The sequence below is a fragment of the Canis lupus genome, chromosome 18 (genome assembly GCF_011100685.1).
Source record: "Canis lupus familiaris isolate Mischka breed German Shepherd chromosome 18, alternate assembly UU_Cfam_GSD_1.0, whole genome shotgun sequence".
Lineage (NCBI taxonomy): Eukaryota > Metazoa > Chordata > Mammalia > Carnivora > Canidae > Canis > Canis lupus.
In genome coordinates, this window is record NC_049239.1 from 16606004 (window position 1) to 16630315 (window position 24312).

A 24312-nucleotide genomic window follows, 5' to 3' on the forward strand; every position below is an offset into this window, starting at 1 on the left:
GTTGACTGTATCCTTTGCTGTGCAAAAGCTTCTTATCTTGATGAAGTCCCAATACTTCATTTTTGCTTTTGTTTCTTTTGCCTTCGTGGATGTATCTTGCAAGAAGTTACTATGGCCGAGTTCAAAAAGGGTGTTGCCTGTGTTCTTCTCTAGGATTTTGATGGAATCTTGTCTCACATTTAGATCTTTCATCCATTTTGAGTTTATCTTTGTGTATGGTGCAAGAGAGTGGTCTAGTTTCATTCTTCTGCATGTGGATGTCCAATTTTCCCAGCACCATTTATTGAAGAGACTGTCTTTCTTCCAATGGATAGTCTTTCCTCCTTTATCGAATATTAGTTGCCCATAAAGTTCAGGGTCCATTTCTGTATTCTCTATTCTGTTCCACTGATCTATGCGTCTGTTTTTGTGCCAGTACCACACTGTCTTGATGACCACAGCTTTGTAGTACAACCTGAAATCTGGCATTGTGATGCCCCCAGATATGGTTTTCTTTTTTAAAATTCCCCTGGCCAATCATGAAATGGCAAAAGACATGAACAGAAATCTCACAGAGGAAGACATAGACATGGCCAACATGCATATGAGAAAATGCTCTGCATCACTTGCCATCAGGGAAATACAAATCAAAACCACAATGAGATACCACCTCACACCAGTGAGAATGGGGAAAATTAACAAGGCAGGAAACAACAAATGTTGGAGAGGATGCGGAGAAAAGGGAACCCTCATACACTGTTGGTGGGAATGTGAACTGGTGCAGCCACTCTGGAAAACTGTGTGGAGGTTCCTCAAACAGTTAAAAATAGACCTGCCCTACGACCCAGCAATTGCACTGTTGGGGATTTACCCCAAAGATACAAATGCAATGAAACGCCGGGACACCTGCACCCCGATGTTTCTAGCAGCAATGGCCACGATAGCCAAACTGTAGAAGGAGCCTCGGTGTCCAACGAAAGATGAGTGGATAAAGAAGATGTGGTTTATGTATACAATGGAATATTACTCAGCTATTAGAAATGACAAATACCCACCATTTGCTTCAACGTGGATGGAACTGGAGGGTATTATGCTGAGTGAAGTAAGTCAATCGGAGAAGGACAAACATTATATGTTCTCATTCATTTGGGGAATATAAATAATAGTCAAAGGGAATATAAGAGAAGGGAGAAGAAATGTGTGGGAAATATCAGAAAGGGAGACAGAACGTAAAGACTGCTAACTCTGGGAAACGAACTAGGGGTGGTAGAAGGGGAGGAGGGCAGGGGGTGGGAGTGAATGGGTGACGGGCACTGGGGGTTATTCTGTATGTTAGTAAATTGAACACCAATAAAAAATAAATTAAAAAAAAAAAGGAAGGGACCTTAGAGATTATATATAGTCTTTTAAATTCTCAAACCCAAATACCTTCCAGGGCCAACAGAACCTATGTTCTGTGAAATTATCCCAGAAAAGACAGTAGGAAGTGATGGTGACTATGGAAACTAGAGAGTTTGGCCCCACATAAAAGCATCGAGTTCAAGTTTATTCAAATCCCATGCTATCCTAATGAAACATATCCATAGCCATAGTTGGCTTGCAGGTGCCCCAATTTGCAATCTCTCTAATCACATTTTAAGAACAAATATTCATCTTCCTAGTAAAGTTAGTATGAACAGGGTTTAGAAGCCAGGTTTTCTGATTTCTAGTTAATTGGTTAATTAGGTAGCTATACAGTGCCCACTTCTTTAGACATTTTCATATATTTATTTAATTTGTTATATACCTGCCATCTGCTTCCAAAAACAGATTTGAGGCTAAGAACAATAACTAAAAACCCAGGAATTAGGAAAACTGGAATGATGTTTAGCATAAATACTTAGGATGCAGAGAAATTTCATTTACTTATAACCAAACATTTACCAATCACTCTTGTGCTGGAGAAATAAGCAAGTCATGGTGATGGCTTTTTCCTTCTTGTGTAGACACTGTGATTAGAGATGTATGTAGCCCTGGATTTCAGCCAATGGTTGTTATATGTTTAAAGGGTTAGGTAAGTCTATAGGTCAAAATGCTGTTCTGTTTGGGTCCTCTCCCAGTATAGTTGCTTCCTCAAAGGTGGTGATTCTGTGCAGGAGCAGAGGAGGTGAACATTCTTATCACTGCCATCCTGAGATCCCTTTATGTCTATCTATTAATGGGAGTCCCAAGTTACTGACATATCCTCTCCTGCTGTTGCCAGCCATTCTGATCTCAGAGCCAGGATATAAGTGCTACCACCACCACCAGGTGGAATAACAGGAGCACACATGTGCTGCTGGTCAGCGTAGTTGCCTAGCAACAGAGGAGGTGCTGATGTCCGTCAGTGCAATATATTCTAGTTCCAGGGTCTTGACGGACACAGTGATTACATGGGCCTTCCATGTCACCTCCAGAAGTTGTGGTTCTAAGGCTGGGAAGCTGGACTGTCTTTTGAAGCTGTATTTAGAAGTGAAAGGGTAATATAGCATATAATCATCTGGCTACATAGATAAGTATTGAAAAACAGGATTTGGGTTTCTGCCTATGGCTTAAGCTGCAAGAATAATGGACTCCTGGCAAAGGATAAACTATATCTCATGAAGACAAGAAATAATGTGCCTAACAGGCATGTGATTCTCACTGAATATGAGAAAGTGGGAAACAAATGCCTACATAAATCTGAAAAACAAACAAACAAAAAACTCCCCATAAGATATTCTATAGGATACCAGGTGTGAAGTAGAAAGAATCACAGAGGAAAAAATACACAGAGTGAATATGAAATTTTAATACAAGATAATAACTTATTTCCTAGGTATTATTGGGATTTGGAGGTATCTTGCAAGGTGGGTCGCCATTAGTTTTGAAAGAGTTTGGGACAAATTCCACCATGTTGTGGTGTGGATTAATAAGTAAGGATTGTTGGGAAAACGTAAAAAACAAGCATCTACAAATAGGAGCTTAATGCTGTGTCTCATCATGCCAAGGAGAGGTGGGCAGGGACTAGGGGGGTGTGGAACCCTTGGTGTAGGTTTGTGTTTCAGCGGAGGGTCCCTCCTTTCCCCTACTGGTTCTCCCTTTTTATAGAGCAAGTGAAAGAAAAAGTCTTGTAAGTGGAAGAATAATCAGTCTGCTTCCGGCCAGGCAGTCTGAAATCAAGAGTTGTCTGGAAAGTCACCTGCCCAGCCTCTGGAAACCTTGGGGCCCATGGAGTATTGTGGCCCACAGTGGGGAAGAAAGCTCCCCCCAATTCTATGGGAAGCTAAGTTTGGGTACATCCTCCTCCTAGCTGGAGGACCCACTTCCAGCTAGTTTCCAGGCCACAGGCACTTGGGGTTTTAAACAATTCTGCTCATTGCCCTGCAGGTAGAATAAAATACATGGTTAGAATATAGCATAGAAAGGATGGATATGTTTTGTTCAAAAAGAACAGACAGTGCAACTGATACCTTAGTGCTTCCTGCCCCCATATCCAATCAGCTCACAAATGCCATCTGTTAAATTTTCAGGAATTCCGTGAGCCAGTTGTTAAACACAGTGATTATTAAGAATTAAATTATGTAAAGTTACCAATAAGTAAATTATATTAAGACAAAAGTGATGAACTCATCACTTCCTAATTGTTATGCTACATCTTACTATTATTTATGTTTCTTGTATCTCTATGGGGGAAATATCCTATGGTGAAATAATAATGTATGCTGTGGTTCTCTTCCCAACTCAGTGTTCAGTGAGCTAGCAGCTGGTGCCTTGAATCAGCCATAGTGGGAATTTGTAGTGTTACACATTGCTCCAGAGAGGCAGTTGTTACACATTTAACTGCACACCAGTGCCCATCACCTTGAGCGTGCTATTTCATTGTGTTCCGGCACACTTCTAACGCAATATCTGCATCCCTGAGCCAGAGGACCTTTTCTGTTGGGTTACTCTGCTCCTGTCCGTGTTCCCTCCAGGCAGGAATAAACTCTCGCACTAGCATCTCCCACCACAGCATGATGGGAATCAGCGTATAAATACCCCAGCTCCCTTCATCCTGAAGGGAGGTAATTTTGAGGCAAGTATTTTACACTATTTCCTAAAGTTTTCCCACAGGATTGATGGTAGCCTGCTTTGTATTGTACTTTCTCTTGGCTCTATGACTTCTTTCACTTCTGTGCTGATGTTCCCTCTACCTTCCTCAAGGTCCACTTCTGAGAGAGTGTGTGAAAAGGAGGAGAGTAGTGCTGACTAGGAGGTGAACTTTTGGATCAGGAAAGAGGCAGAAGTATGATATCCTGTGAGAATCAACAACAAACCAGCTAGCCAGATGGTGCACATGGAAGATGATTTTCTCATAGCAGGCAGAAAAACAAGATAGAGTAGTCATGAGGGACTGTAACTGTGTTCACCTAATTCAAATTCAAATTCTACTGAAAGCAGAGCACATTCATTTAAAAAACACTTGGTAATAAAAAAAACCCACCAAAGAATACTTGGTATTAATTTATTAGGTACTATGCTCAGTGGTGTGGGGATATGATGAATAAGGCATTGCTAGTAGTTCCAAGAAGATTATAACCTACCAAGGAATGTCACATGTACACACACAAATACTTTAAGGTTAGGAGATGTTAAGTTTCATATAGTTGAGTGATTGTAGCTCTTAGGAGGAAGAATGAAGGCTCGAATGGGAAGGGAGTATGATATGGTGTGCGTTATAATCAGAAATATATACTTGGTCTTCATCCCTCTCTCTGGCACAGAGCTCCTGAAACCTTTGGAACTTCCTAGGTTACGAGAGTGATGAAGATGTGTTTTGTTAATTTAATGAGGTGACTTTTGGAAGACACGTAAGGATGGAGGCTAGTTGCCAGTGGGGCAACCATAAGATTAGAAGGTTGAAACTTTTAGTTCCATCCCCCTAACTTCTGGGGAGAACTATGGGGCTGGAGATAGAGTTCATTTACCCACGGCCTGTGATTTCATCTATCGTGCCTATATAACGAAGCCTCTTTAAAAACTCAGAAGGGTGGGGTTCTAAGAGTGTCCATTTGGTTAACACATGGAGATTCAGGGAGAGTGGTATGCCTAGAAAGCATGGGCGTTCCACACGCCTTCCCAAATAACCCTGTGCATTTCTTCCATCTGACTCTTGATTTGTATCCTTTAGTATCCTCTGTAATAAACCTATAGCCTAGTAAGTAAAATGAGCTCTGTGAGCCACTTTCAGCAAATAAATTGAAGTCAAAGAAGAGATTTGTGAGAACGTTGGATATGTAGGGCTTGGATATGTACTTTGGCCAGAAGCACAGGCAACAACTTGGATTTGGGATAGGCATCTGAAGTGGGGAGCAGTCTTGTGGGACTGAGCCTTTAACATGTAGGGATCTGATCCTATCTCTGGATGGATAATGTCACAGTTGAGTTGAATTGCAGGACACCTGGTTGGTGTGGTGTCAGAGAATTGCTTGGTGGCATGGGAAAATGCCCCAAACTGTGGAATTGGTGATCAGAATTATAGAGAGCAGCCTGAAGGAGGTAACATTTAGGGGAGACTTAGAAGAATTGGAGGGATTTCAACAGGGAAAAATAGAGAGGAAAGGAATTCTGGTGAAGAGAATAATGAGAACAAAGGCCTGAAGCTGTTTCTGTGTATTCACATTCTTGGAATTACGGGAGCATGGAACCCTATGTAAGCCCAGACACGTGGGTTGTGAAGGCCTGGAGAGAACTGTAGGAAATTCTTGGTATGCCTCCTAATATAATAAGTACTCAAGACACAGAGAAACTGTATAACATGTCTGATCCTCTGGGCAGAGGCTCCAAAGGGAATTTTATAAGACCTAAGAGGGACAGCGGCCTCAGAGCCTGTCAATTCTAATTATAAATTGTAACTCATTATAATGAGGAATAAAGCAAAGACAGCCATTATCAGCTTGGATTTCAAAGACCATTGAAAAAAGGCAAAAAAGAGAGACACACACAATGAAGAAGCATAACACAAAGAATGTTTTTGGAAAGTCCAAGCCAGCAATGCACTGAAGTCGGAGAGAAGTTATGTGTGCTAGAAGGCATCACTGGTGCTATGGGGCTGAATTGTGTACCCCTCACAGTCAATATGTTGAAGACCTGACTCCCAGGACATCAGAATGAGACTGAATTTGGACATAAGGCCTTTAAAGAGTTAAGTAACTTAAAATGAGATCTTTTGTGTGGGCCCTAATACAGCATGCCCGATGTCATTATACAAAGAGGAAATTTGGACACAGACATACATGTCTGTACACAGAGGGGACATAGTGAGGAAGGAGCCCATCTACCAGCCAACTAGCAGAGTTCAGAAGAAACCAAACCTGCCAACAACTTGATCTTGGACTTCCAGCCTCCAGAACTATGAGGACATAAATTTCTGTTGCTTAACCCACCCAGTGGTACTTATTATGGCAGCCCTAGAAAATGAATACCTTTGGCATGAAGTAAGCAATGAGCGGGGCCTTTGGTTTGGCACAGATGATGCTATCCTCATTTTTCACAGGTTCCGTATTTGTGCCCCACCACTTACTGAAATTTATTTGTAACCCCTCAAATCAATAACTGTGGTGCTTTTGCAATCACTTGCAGACATTCAGAGAGAGGCGAAACATTTGAGTGGTCATGTGTGCGTTTTCCTGGCTAAGATTGAATGCTCTGTTATCTTGTTTCAGCACTCAGGCTGTAAACAAGTGTCCTTGTCACCATCTATTTAGTGGCGCACCTTTTGCATTCCATTTTTGAGCTTTTTATTGATAATTTTGCTATGCACTTTATTTTTTTTAGTATAATTGACACACAACGCTATATTAGTTTCAAGGTATACAACACAGTGATTGGACAAGTTTATACATTATGCTGTGTTTGATGATTTTGCTGTTTACAGTGGTCCCCAAGTGGTAGTGCTGGGGTGTTGAAAGCTGTGATGTGCATTTTAGAGAAAATACATGTGTTAGATAAACTTTGTTCAGGCATGAGGTATTAAGGCATGCTGCTGGCCTTAATCTAAATGTTAACAAATCAATAATATACATCAAATAAGGTTGTCTTTAAACAGAAACAAGGTGAGGTAATGATGAGTTGATGAAAATGTGACCAGAGGCTGAAAGGAACCTAGTCCTGTATGTCCCCCAAGAGCAGTGGTTCAGTATTACTGACTTAGTGTTCCTGGTGGCTTTTTTTTTTTTGTTTTGTTGAGATTTTGTTTATTTATTCATGAGAGATACAGAGAGAAAGAGAGGCAGAGATGCAGGCAGAGGGAGAAGCAGGCCCCATGCAGGGAGCCTCATGTGGGACTTGATCCTGGGATTCCAGGATCATGCCCTGAGCTGAAGGCAGACGCTTAATTACTGAACCACCCAGGCATCCCCCTGGTGGCTTTATAGAACATAAATATCATGTATAATGGAAAACAGGTGTATGTTGTCGGAAGGAAGGTAGAAAAGTCTCACCATCCAAATCTCGTTTTCACCTTCTCAACCAAGAAGCTTATTCCAAATGAAAAATGTAGAACACAAGTACATGAGAGGAGAGGTGAAGCTCTAAGTAGATGAAAAGTAGTGAGATCCTAGACACTCCAGCCCTGAGATGAAAAAATGTACCACATTGTTACTGAGCCACCTTTTCTGTTTCAGAGATAGCAGAAGTGATACAAGTACTTCTGATGATAAAAATTCCAGCAACCACAGCCCATTTAGCTTTACATTGCTTTGTTAGTAAATTCTAGAAATTCTAATGACCTCTACTAGCAATCAGAAAAGAGGTGTTCTAGAGCATCCAGAAAGGGCTCTCTGCAAGGTATGCTATGCTAATTTATCTTAGCTCCTTACCTCCACTTCTTTTTTTGTTTTGTTTTGTTTTTTGGTATTGAGTTCATAACCTGTGTAACTTTGGGTACATCTTGTGTAAAGACATATCTGTAAGTTAAGGAACTAGTTAGCTTCTTTTCTTTATCATTAATTCACAGTCAGGACCTATAGTGGTCTTTGCCAAAAACGTCAATACAGGCTCTGACATTGGTCTTTCAGTGTGCTCCCCAAATCCATTGCAACCTTGGCTGCTCATCCTCATTCTGGATTTGTTTCTGTCCTCATCAGTGACAGAAAATTTGCTGGCACGCATGAGGTCTCCTAAGAACAGGTGTCCCATTATATCCTCATCTTGTTAAACATCATTTGCACTAGGAGGAAACTGCAGTATAATAAAAGGCAAAGTAGCTTTTTAGTGTAGTGGAATTCCTTTTTTTCTTTTTTTTTTGTAGTGGAATTCCTAATGTAGTTTCAACTTAATTCAATTATAATTTTTAGTCCCATGAATAGCCTTCACTGGAAATTCTATTTTCCATGAGGTATCGGAGCATTTCATGTGACTGTAATTGGTCTATCCCAGGACCACCTACACAAAATTTATCCAAGATGAATGCTGTTAAACATGATGTTCCTGATCTTTATCCCAATCTGATCTACAGGATCAGAATCCCCAAGGGAGTGAAAGGGAGAGGGGGAGACCCAGGGATCTGAATTTTAATAATCTTTTTAGGTGATTGAAAATTCTAGTTGAAAAAGTAAAATAATCTGTGGGAGAAATTAGTTTGGCTAATAGTCCTACCAAATACTCATTATTTGATTTTAAGTAATAATTTTATTTGTCAGGGCTAGCACTTGTAGATTATGAGTCCATATGTGTTGAATAGATATCATAACTGATATTTTTAAATTCTATTTGAAATTCTTAAATAGGCATATACAAATACTTGCAAACAAAATGTATGTTTATAAAAATGTATCTGTATGCAAGTTTACCTTTCATCCAACTCTCGTTGTCTATGGAAAGTCTTCAACTTAAGAATTTAGATTAATTTTCTAAAAAACGAACAAATCAAAACCGACAATATACTAAGGCTAGATTAAAATTTACTTAGAAATCCTGTACAAGAAAATAAGGAATAGCACAGGTACAAAACATGTTTAGTCCTTTGCAAACTACTTTCATTTAAAATTTTTTTTTTTACCTAATCAGTTTTTTTCCTATAATTCCAAGTCTTAAGACATTTCCTGATAAATATTCTTACCTGCAGTTTTTCTTTATCTGTGTCCTTGGAAAAATTGTCTTATAGTTATATTGAAAATGCGAATTTATATTAAACTGCAAGATATTTTAAGAAGGATTTTAAGACTCATCATACTAAATGCCATGTTGTAAAATATAAAGTGTAAATTTTCCATTTTACAAATAGGAGAAATGTGTAATTACAATTTGATGTTATAAAAATTAGCAGTGCATTTATTCCTTTTTAGTAATTTATCAACTATCAGATGCCATCTATCAATGTAAATGTCATTTAAGTTCTATTCTTATTTAGTGATTATTCTTATCTAAAGATTTTGGAAGAGCATTTAGTTGTAGCTTATTAAAGGAGCAATTAGCTGTGTCTGTCCCTGAAAATTTCCATCACATCATTCATTAAACATTATTTTGTGAATTTTAGTGTTAGCAATTTTGGATTTTATGAATTGAATTTTGAAATATGGAACACAGATTCTTCTGAAAAGGAACAGGAACAATTATTCAAATGTTATTTTTGTAAACATGTAGATGGTTCACATTATGTCACCAGTATCAAGTAGTAGTAGAACTTACTATCTGCTCAGTGAATGAGTCGAGCAAGATACACACCCACACACACATTAGTTCTGACCATAAAGTAAATGAGAATTTTCTATTTGTCCTATATAAGTTAATTATAGAATTTTATAGTTTAATCATATGTATGCCATATGTATAATTTACTCAGTATGTATTTAAATGAATTCTTTGATTTTAGCACAGTTGCTTATAATTAGTTAAGTATATTTAAATGAACAGAGATGCCAAATGAGAATACTATGGAAAAACCCTTTTTTGAAAAAATATTATTTCTATAGTTATATTCAGTATAACTGTGTCTATCAGGATTTCTAACAATTATTAATAATGTTGACTTAGTTTACAAACATAACAGATATATAATATATGTAATACGTATACTATATGTCTCTGTCACATAACATGTAGAAATATATGACATGCACATGAGTGTCATCCTTGGGCATGTTATTGAACAAGTATACAGTTGTTGCAAATATGAAAGTATTTTGAAAATAGTAATATATTTTTAAATCAAACAGAACTACAAAGCATATATTTATGGTTGAACAGCTTGGGACACTACTAGGAGTCATCTTGAGGTTTGCTAACATGAGTTCACATTTTCTTTAGTTACCCCCAGTCAAACCACATTTTGTAGGAATTGGGAGGCAATTCATATTAAAAAGAAAAAAAAATCCAAGAAAGTATAATGAAAACAAAACTATTACAGGCCCTTTTGATTGTGTAAAATCTTTGAACATCCAATTATATTGAAAAAATTACACAAGTATTTTTTTCTTTAGGTAGCTGTGCATTTTATTGTAATGTATTTATATATTTATATGTAACATATTTACATATATGGTTATGAGAACTAGGTGTATTTTTCTCATTCTAGAAAAGCTTAATTAACATCCTTGTGTCAAAAAAAATCCTTGTGTCAAAGAAAAAAATTCTTAGGACTCCTTTGAGAAGGCTAGGGGTATTAAATTCCTAAAATGCTTTATTTTAAGGCTAGTCTTGGCTTAAATTGTAAAAAGTTGTGAAGTTATAGACAAGGTAGTCTTTTCTTTAAAAAGGAAAGAACAAAAGGATAAAAATTGCTGAAAACCTGAACACCACATTCATTCACATCACTTAATAATTTATCAAGTGCAAGGCCAACAATATGAAATTTTCATGTTTGAGTATCATCCAGCCTCATATGAAAGTAACATATGAAAAATAAGGCCAGAGATAAGTCACAAATACCAGTAATTCTTGACTGCAGTTCTCTAAATTACAATAAAGTGTAAATTATAGAGGAGAATAAATATTTTTGGTTCTAGGAACTAAATAATTTTATCATTATTTGTAGGAATTTTTTTAAAATTCAGAGTTACCTTATGAAAGTCAAAGGTGGATGATAAAAACATCATTACTGTAACTGCAATTGGTATTAGTAGAGTGGAGCATTGTAGAGTTATGTTTTTCTTCTTTATTTTAAGATGACTAGTTAAAGAATCTGTGTTTAGGCATAGATTGGACAATCTTAAGGTTTCAGAAACGTTCCAAGTCTCATCTGAGTTGCTTATTCTGACATACATCTCCAACTCTCAGGTCAGAATTTCACCTGAATAAGGTATGTGAGATTTTATCCCAAAGGTTAGTGCATTCAGAAATGCTGTGTGTGTGCATGTGTGAGTGCATGTGTGCATGTGCAAGAGAGAGACAGACAGATAGCCCTGAGAGTAAACAGAAGGGCAATGTGGAGGGTTGGAGAAACAGATTTACTTTACATTCACCAAAGGCTGTCATTTAAACTTACTTCCAGAGGGCTTAATTTTAAAATGATAAATTCAGGGATCCCTGGGTGGCGCAGCGGTTTGGCGCCTGCCTTTGGCCCAGGGCGCGATCCTGGAGACCCGGGATCGAATCCCACATCGGGCTCCCGGTGCATGGAGCCTGCTTCTCCCTCTGCCTGTGTCTCTGCCTCTCTCTCTCTCTGTGACTGTCATGAATAAATAAATTTAAAAAAAAAAATCTTTAAAATGATAAATTCACAAACACATTTGACTGCACCCATTTCATCTCCCAAGATGATTTTAAAAGGAGGGAAAAAATCCCAGTGGCTCTCCTTTTATTACTGGTGCTGCTAGAAGAGAAGACTTGGAGACTATGCGTGGTTCATCTGAATCTCTAAATCCATAATAAACATGTTGGAATAGGCTTCCACGGAGCTGCTGGATCCCTCTTCCAGCCAGCAAAGAGCATTTTTACAAACTCTAGAGAATGCTTTAGTCCATCATTAAATTTTGCATACAATCAGTCTCCTGTACTGGTCACAATTTTCCTCTCCCTTCAGGTGTAGATGGGAGGTGGGAGTGAGTGCTAGGGCATTCTCTCCCTGCTTTCCGAGGTGGGCTGATCCAGGGCTCGTTGACCTTATTATTTTGATCATCAGCCTTGTCCTCCATTACACCACATTTAGTCCTCCCTGGAGGCCATTCTTTCTGCTTCCTTTGTCTCCCAAGGAACAGTACAAATCCATATAAAATGAAAAAGAGGAGTAATAATACCAATAGTAAAGGGCAGTAATAATGACTAGTGCAGCAAACGTCAGGTTAAATGCATTCTACAGAGCAGGCTGCTGGGACATGCTCCTGGGAAACTGGGCCCATGTACCTGGGGCTTGAGGGTACAGTAATGCCACTGCCTTCCAAGAGGAGGTCAAGCCCTTGCCATTCTCTCAAGATCTCCAGGAGATGGAGCGTGGTGTATTTAATCCTAGCCCATCTAGCTTGAGGAGCACAGCTTCCATTTCTTAGAGCCACCTTTCACATGCCACAAGGCACTGTGCTTTGGGTAGTTGTTGGAATAAATAGGTAGGACACGTGTGACCTCTTCTTACCCTTCACAAAAGGCTGACTAGAGTCCATTTGTTTCTGGTCTGATTTTTTAAGATCTTCGTATTCAGTTTACTGCTGTGCATTCATGTCCTCCCTTGGAGATCTTGGCCTCCAGTCATTTCTTTTAAGTATTTACTGGGATAATTTTTTTTCTCAGCTATTGTTGGTTTGGGGATGTTATTATTGAAATGCCTGGCTTAATATTTGAAAGCTATGTAAAATCATGTTGTAATGGACTTAATGTATGTAATGAGAAGTAGTTCAGGGATCATGCTTATAGAGGTTTTGAATTAAATTATAATGTATTTTTAGATGGTCTCTATTTGGTACCCAGAGCTAGGGGCACTTTAACTAAAGAAGAACCAGTAGTTGAACACTCTATGTTGATGAAATTCTGCAGCAAATAAACTCAGTTTATTTCATTTTTAGAGTAATATGTTTGTTCCTCAGGCCATTTAATCTGTTCTGCATTCAAAAGGCAAACAAGTTTCTGTTCATAAGGCAAAAATGTGGCACCATTTTTTAATATTGACAATATTAGTTCTGCTGGTATTTTTCAAAATATATAAAAATAAGAAACTCTGCAATCATTGCACTATCACTAATACTTAATCTCAACATTTTTGCTATTTGCTCTCTTTTGATGTTTGTCCTCTTGAAAAAGATGGTAACATCATTTCGTATATTATATAATATGTTTCTTTTCTGCAGATATTAAAGGCCTTTTATATAAAATAGTAATGGAATATGCTTGAAATGATCAAAATTTAATGGCCCATAGAGCGTTTGTAGGCTAGAGGCTTTAGGATGAAATGCAACAGCATTAAATGTTGAAATTTATTTTCTTCCAGACTTTCATCTTACAGTGATTTTCTGCAAGGATGGTATTAGGGTCTTGTTGGGAACAGTTAATAGAAGCTCTAATAGATAATAACTGACTCTGTAATTAGTCATTTCAAGACAGAGGTACTCTCTGAGCCACTGATAAGAATTGAATTGTGTCGCTACATCATGTTTTCATTCTGCTGTCACAGCCCAGCAATCCATATTCATAGACTCCTGGAGCTGAGCTCATTGCCAATTTAACACAGATGTGGGAGCGATATGCACAACCTCCTCAGCCTTTTGATCCCTTCTTATTTCTTATTTGAGGAAATGGCCGACTAACTTCAGAGTGAGGATAAGGCATAAGGTGTCTTAGTGACAAAATCATTGGAAGATTAATTTGGTATGTACATAAAATATGTGTTGTGTGTATATATTCACACATAAAGTACACATGTGCAAAAGAAACACTATTATGGTTAAATGTAAAATTCCATCAAAATGTTCTCAGACATTTCTGGTTTTTGAGTACCATGTTAAAATACTGTACAGATTTTCAGGTTTTGTGTCCTTTCAGGAGAAACCTTCATTTTCATAGACCTCTATGAGTAATGCTGGTTCTTTTTTCTCTGTAATATGATATGCTAGATATCACAATTTTAGTTTCATCAGCTATACTACATTCTCAGTTATATTTCATTTTATTTTAATGTTATTTTATGTTGTAACCAGTGTTTCTGTAGAGTTGAATTCAATAAATGTTGATTAAGCTCCTCCTCCAAGCCAAGTTCTGTGGAAGGTGGAGAACCATCAAGTGTTCCACAGTTTATGAGAGCAGTGGGGTCACTGAGCGGGGAGAGGTGGCCTTCCCAGGAGATCAGAAGAGACTTTGTGAGAGAGATGGCATTTGGGTCTGTGCCTGAAGAATGGGGAGGATTTTAACCAGAGGAAACAGGGAAAGTCATTCTAGGTGAGGACTCCCTGTATAGAAAGACAAGGAGACAGGGAAGTAATGAATAGGTTCTAGTTTAACTGGGTCAAAGGGTATTTTTTGCTGAAAGAGGGAAATTTGACTGGAGAATGGTTATGATCAAACCTGTAGGTCTTTGAAACCACACTGAAGACAGGATTCTAATCTATAGGCGATAGGAAGCTAAAGATATTTGTTGAACAAAGAAATGATGTGATCTGAAAAAGACACATTTGCTTTCTGTTTATTGGTAATCATATATATGCTTTATTTTTCCTCTAAAATCTACTGGTAAGTCCAAAATTCTACTTGCAATCCATAATGTTGATATTGCTTTTATTCCTTTATGATTAAAGTAGCTAGTTCTTTGTACAGCATTTTAACGCAAAAATATAAAATATATAAAAATTGACTCTAAGAAAATAGTCTTTTGGGGAAGGGTTTTATAAATTTATGATAAACATTTGTGAAACCATAAAAGAAGTAGGTAATAGGGCAGATTGCTGTGTCTAAGTAGGTGCTTACCTATTTAATTTTTTTTTTAATTTTTTTTTTATTTATGGTAGTCACAGAGAGAGAGAGAGAGAGAGAGAGGCAGAGACACAGGCAGAGGGAGAAGCAGGCTCCATGCACCAGGAGCCCGACGTGGGATTCGATCCCGGGTCTCCAGGATCGCGCCCTGGGCCAAAGGCAGGCGCTAAACCGCTGCGCCACCCAGGGATCCCTGCTTACCTATTTAAAATCATTAAAACATTTGATGATTTGATATAAACCTTTGGTATCCAAAATGGATCACTGGTGGGTGCTATCTTATGATGGTGATATATTCCAATTTTTATAAAATAACTGGAATTGATAGGATATCAGATAGAATTTATGAGCATTTGCTAATAGGGGAACTAGTTCTAAATATCTTTTTTTTTTTTTTTTGCTTTTCTAGCTAATGAAATCCAATTTATAGTTCTAATATAGTTCCTGGCTCATAGAAGGTTTAATGTATATCTATATCTGTACACATATATATAGCAATATACATATATTTCCATATATATTGCTTAGTTCTTAAAGTCTGAATATATTATGTACTTTCTCCTGCATTTTACTGTTTGGGTTACATTTGCCCATCTTAAGTGCATTTGTAGTATGTGTAAATATAATAAACTTCCTTTTCCTTTTAAAATAGGATTTTTTTCTGAAACAAAAATTTTTAAAGATATTTATTTATTTTGAGAGAAACAGAGAAAGCACGAGCAGAGAGAGGGAGAAGCAAACTCCCCACTGGACAGGGAGTCCAATGTGGAGCTCAGTCCCAGGACCCTGCAGTCATGACTTGAGCTGAAGGCAGATGCTTAACTGACTGAGCCACCCAGGCATCCCTGAAACAAATTTTTTTATATAAATTTATTTTTTATTGGTGTTCAATTTGCCAACATATAGAATAACACCCAGTGCTCATCCCATCAAGTGCCCCCCTCAGTGCCTGTCACCCAGTCACACTCACCCCCCCCCACCTCCCCTTCCGTCACTCCTAGTTTGCCCTGAAACAAAATTTGAAAGACGAGCACAACAAAATTTTAAAGACTAGCACCTAGATTCAGCAATTATTCATATTATATAATAAATTTCTTTTAAAGTGAATTGATACTTGCTAAATATTATTTGTTTTCCATCTTGTTACTATTAATTACAGCACATGGCTCATAATCTTGGAAAGAGAAAGAAGGGTTTGCCTATTAACTGGGCTAGTTTGGTATCAATTAGATACAGGTAGACCTAATAGTTGTTCATCTTAAAGGTAGTTCAGATCTAAAAAATTTTCCCCTGTCCAAATTTATATCTTAACTGAAACTTCTACTTAGGCAAAGGTAGTTTCATAAAATATTTTTAGAGGAAAACATTTGCAAATGACATTAGCTTTACAAAAACTTTAAATTATGTTGTGGGGCTATAACATTTTGAACCAGCAACTTAAAAAATATGAAAGTTGTAAATTTTCCTTCTAGTTCATGTATATATTAGCATAATTTTACATTCAGCAATACGAGCTTCAATTTTTTTTCTCTCATGAGCCTCGTTTGTACTGTGTATATGGTAAACTTAAAAAAAAATTCATCATAGATCACTCTTCTGCTTTCAAGAAGATTATTTCAGTTGCCTGGATGGCAGCAGTTTGTGGATGTAACTGATGAGCTAGGATTGGAGAAGGTCAGATAGTGCTTGAAGGGTGAGTCCCACGGGAATTAGAGGAACGAAAGTCAAGTCAGGACACATAGGAAGGATACAGGCTAGTGCACACTGGGGGTCAGATGAAACTTGATAGAAAGCAACCAGGAAAAATATCAGAGGATAATGTAATTATTAGGTGTGAAAAATCGAACTGGCAGTGACTGATGATGCAGAATCACCCAGTAAGGGACAGCGAGCCAGAGCAGCCTCCGTGCCTCAATTACTTGTTTCTGTAGGGTTTTTGTTTGTTGGTCTAGGAAACCCTAAACAGACTCCTCAGAGGCTGCAGGTAGAGACAAGTGGAAGCATTTGATGAAAGGGAAAATGAAGGACAAAGAGATGTGTATTCCTGACATAGTTTCAAAGTTGGAGTGCCTTGGTGTAGAACAATCGGCCTCTTGCTCAGATTGTTCATGTGTTCACTGCTGGTGCTCTCGTCAGTAGAAACATGCAGGATGCAGTCATTCTGAAGTTTCCTGCAAGCTATCAGGGCATCCAAACTGTGTCAGATGTTTTTTCAAATGCAGAAATTGGACCCGTCGTCTTCTGGAGTAAAAGGGAACATGGTGATTGGAAAGCTATGTCTCATAGCCAATAAGAGTCTGGGCAACATTTCCTCTTTCTTAAGAAAAAAGAACTGATTACCAGTTCACATATGGATTATGCATTACATCTGTTTAAAGAAGGAGAAGGAATGCTTGTCAAGACAGCAGTTTTTCAAATGCTAAATATCATTTCTTTTCCCCCTGGAAAATAATTTTAAACTCCCAACTCTAGCAAATAGATTATATTCAATTAGTTTCTAATAGGGAACTCTTCCTTTAGGTAATTTGTGTAAACATATAGCCTGTAAGGATGTATGATGAATGTAAGGTGATCTGCCTTTTTTTGTTTTTACAAATGTCTTCGATTGATCTCTTGGCCTCTGCACTTATCATTTTACACTCTGAAAACATTTTAAATATATGAATAGCCGACTTTTCTGTCTTTTTTTTTCCATGTGGCTTTTCCAAGTGGGATTCATTTGACATATAAAGTCAAGGATTCACGACATACTTTTCCTCTGGAAACAAGTTGAAGATAAGACAACCTTGTGCTATTTTTGTATGAATGAGTTATTAATTAATAAATATTCCAATAAATATTTATTAAACACCCAGTAAATGTCAGGAGTTATTCCAAATGCTTGACATGTACTACTGAACAAAACACTTAAGATATTTGCCTTGATGGAGTTCACATTCTACAGAATGAGAATTGACAATAAACATAATAAAAAACCATTGTGAGTGAATGTATGAGTATAATATGCTGGAAGGTCGTAATTACCTGATAATCTGAAGGAGGAGAGTCCAAGGCAGAAGAATGTGTTGGTGCAAAGACTGGGCAACAAGGAGGCTAGTGTGCCTGGAGTGGGGTGAGCCAGGGGGAGAGCTGAAGGAGATGAGGACAGAGAGGAAATGGAAGCAGGTCACATAGGACTTTGTAGGCCACTGGGAAGACTTTGACATTAACCTAGCAGGGAAGTTGTAAGCAGAGGAATGACATGATCCAATGCATATTCTAAAGAATTCCTCTGACTCTTACACTGAGAATAGACTCTAGAGAGAGGAGGTACAACCAGGAAGACCAGACTGAGGTCTAATGCAGTAAACCATGTAAGAGATGATGGCAGCTTAGAATAGGGTAGTAAGTGGTCAGATTCTGGATATGTTCTGAAGGCAGAGCCGACAGGATTTACTGATGGGCTCAATGCCAAGTATGGGAGAAGGGGACTCCAAAGTTGACTCAGCAGGAAAGATGGAGCTGCCAACAACTGATTTGGTGAAGGCTGTAGGAGAATCAGGTTTGAAGGATGAGGTGGGCATTCAGTTTTGGTTATATTAAGGCTGAGATGTCTCTTGAACATCCAAGTGGGGATGGGATGTTGAGCAGCATCTTGATATATATCTGGGGAATATATAAAGACGTATAGAGATCTGGACAGGAAACTGAAATTTGGGAGTAGTCAGTTTATGTATAGCATTTTAAAGCCAAGAGACTCTAAGAATAAATTTTTTTCTCAGTAATTCAATTTTGTTTTCTAAGATACTCAGTATTTAGAAGTGATTTGTCCACCTAGCCACAAGGTTACCAAATAATCAGTATTCATCTCACTACTACTAGGAATAGAACCAAGCAGGCAAAACGCTTGCTCAATCTGACACTGCACATTATTGTTGGTAATAAGTTCCAATCCTCTTATTTTTTTGGATGTTTTCACTAGACCTCGCTGTTTCAGCACCCAAGAATCTATGTAAAGAAAAGAATTGCTCTGAAGCAGGCATTGTGGTATGTGGAGGCATTAAGATCAAAATTTGCGTCATCCTCTGGGTCTAGAGAGGCACTTGTGGCAGATGAGGGCAGGCCTAGCAAGGGATTAATAGCCTCAGTGGACATCTGAAAGGTACAGCAGATGTTAGTTGTGCTCAATACCCAGTGATTCCCAGGCCATGCAGGCAGCTTTCTAAGTGTGCATGTCCCAGATATTGAAATATCACTAGATATGTATAAGCTATCAAGTGGAATTTATCAGTTGTCATGGTAGACCCAGCAGAGCTTTTGTTTTGCTGGGAGATGCAGAGCTGTTTGAGACCAGAGCTGACTAGCTGACAGCAGTGGAGGAATGGCCAAGAGCTGTCACATATGGTCCTCCTCTTTTTTAGCCCTTTCTCCAAGAGTGTTTAGCCTCTGTTTTAAATTAACACTCAGCAGAATATCTTTTGGAAGAGAGGGCAAATTAATAACAAGCTCAGATGCCACTTATCCTTAGCCTGCTGAGGTCACAGTGGAGACCTGATGTAGACTGTGGTTGGAAGTGAAGTGTAGTGGATGAGGAAGCTAGATGGACAATCAGGCAGGCAGCAGGACTCAGATGTGGGCAGCCCAGTGATCGGCTATGTCTTCAGCCAACGTCAGGAGTTCTGTACAGGACTCCAGTTCTCCAGAAGGAAAGCAAGGCAGAGCTTCACAGTGAAACACTGCGGACTGGGTCTGGTTTGCTGGAAGGGCAGCCTGAGACACTGCATTACAGTCCAGTGGCTAGTATAGCGAATTTAACAGAAAACAACTTAATTCTAAACCCCACTGGATGGGGACGTAGAAGCTGTTTAGCCACTTTTTACCTCGGCCAAGATGACTCATCGAACCGATGGGTGGAGGCAGTGGTAAAATCAACTGGGGGAATCTGGGGTAGACAAGACAGGGGGCTGATGAGTAGGGTGTAATTCCATAAATGGGGAAACTGAGACTCTAAGAGATGAAATGGTTTTGCTCAAGAACGGATAGTAGCAGATGAGTACCTGATTCCCAGATCTTGTCCCTTCCCCAGCCTGGTGCTGCATCCACCGTGTCCTGGCCAACCTTAGTCCCCTTCCTCTCTAATACCAGTGACACTGAGTCCTGCAGCTTTTACTTTCCTTTTCTTCAAATACTCCTCGTGCATGTGAATAACCTGGGAAATAGGTAATTAAACAAGGGTTTGCCCATGTCACTTGGCTTCTGTAAGATGTGGGGCATGGGGGAGGGGGCAGTGTGCAGGTGGAGAGAACATGAGAGATGGCCAGGTAATCAGCATCAAACATGTTTAGATGATGTCATATGGTCCTGAGCAAGGTTCTGAATTGCTCTGTGCCACAAATTCCTCATTTGTATCTCAGGAACAGTAACAGTACCCCTTTTATAGAAATGTTTTGATAATGAAATAATACATAGTAACTACTTAGCTCAGTGCCCAGCAGAGTGTTTTACATGCTGGCAGTCAAAATATTAGCTATCATTAAAGGATGTGAAGGTGATTTACTCCAATATCCAATGCCACTGTGAGGGTAGCAAGATGTCAGGCCATTCTATTGATCTATGAATCTTGTTTTACGCTTTATAATATGAGTATTTCAAACCATTCAGCTCTATTCACTGGATTTCCTGGAGTTTAATTTAAACATTCTCATCAAAGTTAATGTGACTCTGGCCATTCCCCTTACTGCCACCAAGCATGATAATAGTCTTGCACTGTGCACTACCAGAGTAATATTACCTTTTCCTGGCGGCTTCCTACAAATGGCATCATCTTAATATTGTAAAACCGATGCAGGAGAAAAGGTTATGTCAAGGAGGAAATTATAATCATTATTTTAGGGTGGTGAGCAAGATAAAATTTTAAGAAGCCAAACCTGAGTGGCATACAGATACATTGTATTTGACCCTTTTTTTCCCCAGGAACATCCTGATTTTCTGGTTATGAAACCATTTGGACTCCTCTTGCAGACTTTGTTCTGAAACTTAAAGCATGCAGTGGTCTTCCTTTTTTGTTCTCAAAAGGAAAAAGGCTAACCGTCTTCATGCAAATTAGTCTGCTTTTGTTGAAAAACTTCAGGGGATTCATCTATGAAATGTAGATGCAATAAGAAATACAGTGCATCTTATTGTTCTTCTTCCAGCCGATGTAAGATTGTAAGATTGTTTCCCACAGTATGGAATACTTAAAAAAAAAAAAAAAAGTGTTTAATCACAATGCCAAAACTCCAGCAATGCCTTTGACTGCCTTCAGGGGTGGTGGTGGAGGTGGGGAAGCTAACTATTCAATACTACATTATTTTCCGATGATTTTGCATATAGCTGGGGAACGTGTAAATGAATGCAGAGAAATCTGATGTACTAAATTTAGGACTAACAATTACAGATTTTGGAGTTCTGAGCTTCTTTTTGCTCCTCAGTAATTCCAAATATAAAGAAAACAGTAACTACTAATAGTATAAAAATAATTTTTTAATAATGAGTAAAAATTGTTTTGACAATGTTGAACTCTTTAGGAATGTATCTCTGTACTCTGTATTAATTGGGGTTTCTTTTCTTTTTCCCTCCCTGTATTTCAGTGACAATTTCAACGAGTACCTTCTTTGATGGCTTGCTGGTGACAGGACTATACACATCTACAAGCGTTCAGGCTTCACAGAGCATTGGAGGTTCCAATGCGTTTGGATTTGGTAAGCTTTCCTGACATAAAAAATCAATAATAGTCAGTGTTTAAACAGTTATAGGCCTTATTTTTTTTAAATATCCGTTTTAAAAGTATCAGACATTGATGACTTCAGAGAAACTAACCTGAAGTGATTTTTGTGTTGTTTGTTTGAAGTTAGGTTAGGTGAATTGAAATGTCATGTGAATGTACAGCCAACCACAAGCCTGGTGTGGCAGTCTTTCCATCCCTCCCCATCTACTGCTACTATTATACTTGTGGGTCTTGTGGGTTCAAGTAAATCTCTGTGTTCTGACATTTAGGTTGCTGGAATTGGCATTCTGTTTGATGCCCATGCAATTAGTTCATAACCTTTTTTTTAAGTTTTATTATTATTTTTTAAAATAAATGTACCCCCAACATGGGGCTTGAGCTCATGACCCTGAGATAGAGTCGCACGTTCTGCTGACTGAGCCAGCAGGTGCCCCTCAATAAACTGTTTTTTTAATAAACAGTTCTTAGGATCCTGGGTTAAGTGCAAAGTATCATGTTAAGTTTGGCAAGTAAGCATTGTACAAAGTGGAAGATAGTAATGATTGTTGAAATGATTGAAATCCGTAAGTATTCATGAAAAGAATGTGTTTTAATATTTAGAACACTTCTATGGAGTCCTTGTCCTTGCATCAGAGACCTGGCAGGTTACTTATATGGGGAGACAGAAGGCTGCAGGATCATCACCGAGCCCAGAGAATTCTCAATTTGGAAATCCCTAGTTTACCCATTATGCGGTAAACATGCCAAGCTGGAATTAAATAGTCCCTTTTCAGCATCAAAAATGCAAATTTAATATATCCGTTTATGTAAGACATGAAATCACTGATCTTACTCTGAAATTGGAAAACTGCACAAGACTCCCTACACTGATATGAAAAAGATAGAATTGCGTTATCAGAGGCAGCCATGTGTTCAGCATTTTATCTTTTCTGGGGTATTTATTAAATAGATAATTTGTATCTACTTTTGATATATGAAAGGCATCTCCTCTGCGCCAAGTCCTAGCAGTAGCTCTGCCCAGGTGACTCACTGATTGATGTCAGAGCAGTACTGGTGATGTCCCATTGTCACTCTGCTGGCCCAATAGGACACTCACCGCCTCAGGGCTTAACAGAACCTGGAAGTCATTTAATCATCACGTTAAATTATTTGACCCTGAGAATTTGCCCTATTTTTAAAAGATCTCAGGTAAGCTTGTACAATGTGTTGATAACTACTTCTAAGTTCTAATCCTCAAGAAAAAAAATCTTAGGTCCCCAAATTTGGCTTATTTAGCCCCATCCTTTTTGTGCGCTGCAGAGGTGAAAGGTCAACTTACAGTCCTGTATCTTTACACAATATATATGATATGCTGCCTGTTATGTTACAACAGGACTCATAAGCAGGGTTGCCTGGATTTCACAAGTAAAAATTTACAGGACATCTGGTTAAATTCGACTTTTAGATAAACCATCTTTGAGTCAAAGAATACAATATTTGGGATAAGGCATTCTGGGTTTTACCTCAGCCCAGTTAAATCAAAACCTCTGGGAGTGGGGTGTGGGCATCCATTGTTCTTAATGTCATTTGGGTTGCTGGGTTGAAAGAACTGATCATCCAGGGCTGAGAATTGCTGTACTGGGTTAGTACAGGTTTGGCAGCGGCAGCAGCATCTGGAATCTGATTACAGCATCCCAGGCTTGTCTCTAGACTCAGTGAGTGAGATACTCTGGGGGTGAGACCCAGTGACCACTTTCTAAGAAGCACTCCAGGTGATTTAGATACACACTCAAGTTAGAGAACTACTCTTCGTTAATTAAATAGGAGAGACCGACATTATTTAAATGACCATATAAATACATAATTGCAAACCTTGCTAGAAGCAAGCTTGCAGAAGTACTGAGTACAGGGAAACAGTATGCCAGGGAAACTCCATCTAGTCTGGAGTGAATGGGATCGAGTTAAGAGAAGCTTTCCTCAGGAAGTAGGGTTGAGCTGAGATGTCAACTTAATTTCCTCATCTGTGAAGGGCATTGGTAAGGCACCTCCTTCATAAGATTCATGAGAATTAAAGGAGGTTATTTATGTGAAGCCCTAATAAGCACAGGAGAAACACTCTGTAAAACTTGGTATTCCAGAATTATCCTGATAACTAACGCAGTTGCTCACCCTGGTACAGGACTTGTATGTACTTCCTTTGAGGGGCAAAAAGCAGTTCTTGGGAGAATTAATCTGGGATTTGTAGATCAGATGATTTGAGGGGACTCGGCTGAATGAAATAATTATCACTTGCCAATATAGAGGCTTTAAATGAAAAAAAAATCATGAAAAATCCTAAGTACATTGTAAACACATTTTGAAAGGACACATAAAATGCAAGTGTCATATTGCTTCTGTTTTTAGCTAGTAAGCCAAACAAAAACTAAAAATGCAATTGTTGGGGATCCCTGGGTGGCTCAGTGGTTTAGCGCCTGCCTTTGGCCCAGGGCATGGTCCTGGAGTCCCGGGATCAAGTCCCATGTCAGGCTCCCTGCAGGGAGCCTGCTTCTCCCTCTGCCTGTGTCTCTGCCCCCTCCCCCTTAGGAATAAATAAATAAAATCTTAAAAAAAATAAAAATGCAATTGTTGGAAGTTATTATTTTTTTTAAAGATTTTTTTTGAGAGCGAGCGGGCAAGGGGAGGGGCAGAGGGAGAGGAAAGAGAGACTCTCTAGCAGACTCCCCACTGAATGCAGAGCC

At 38.7% G+C, this 24312-nt stretch overlaps 1 protein-coding gene across 1 annotated transcript in view; it reads left to right on the forward strand.

The window, feature by feature from the left end:
• Positions 1-24312, forward strand: part of RELN (reelin) — a 481015-nt gene that overhangs the window by 50808 nt on the left and 405895 nt on the right. Inside the window, 1 exon segment of the mRNA XM_038562771.1 lies at positions 21459-21569. Within this exon segment, the coding sequence (XP_038418699.1) occupies positions 21459-21569 (111 nt within the window).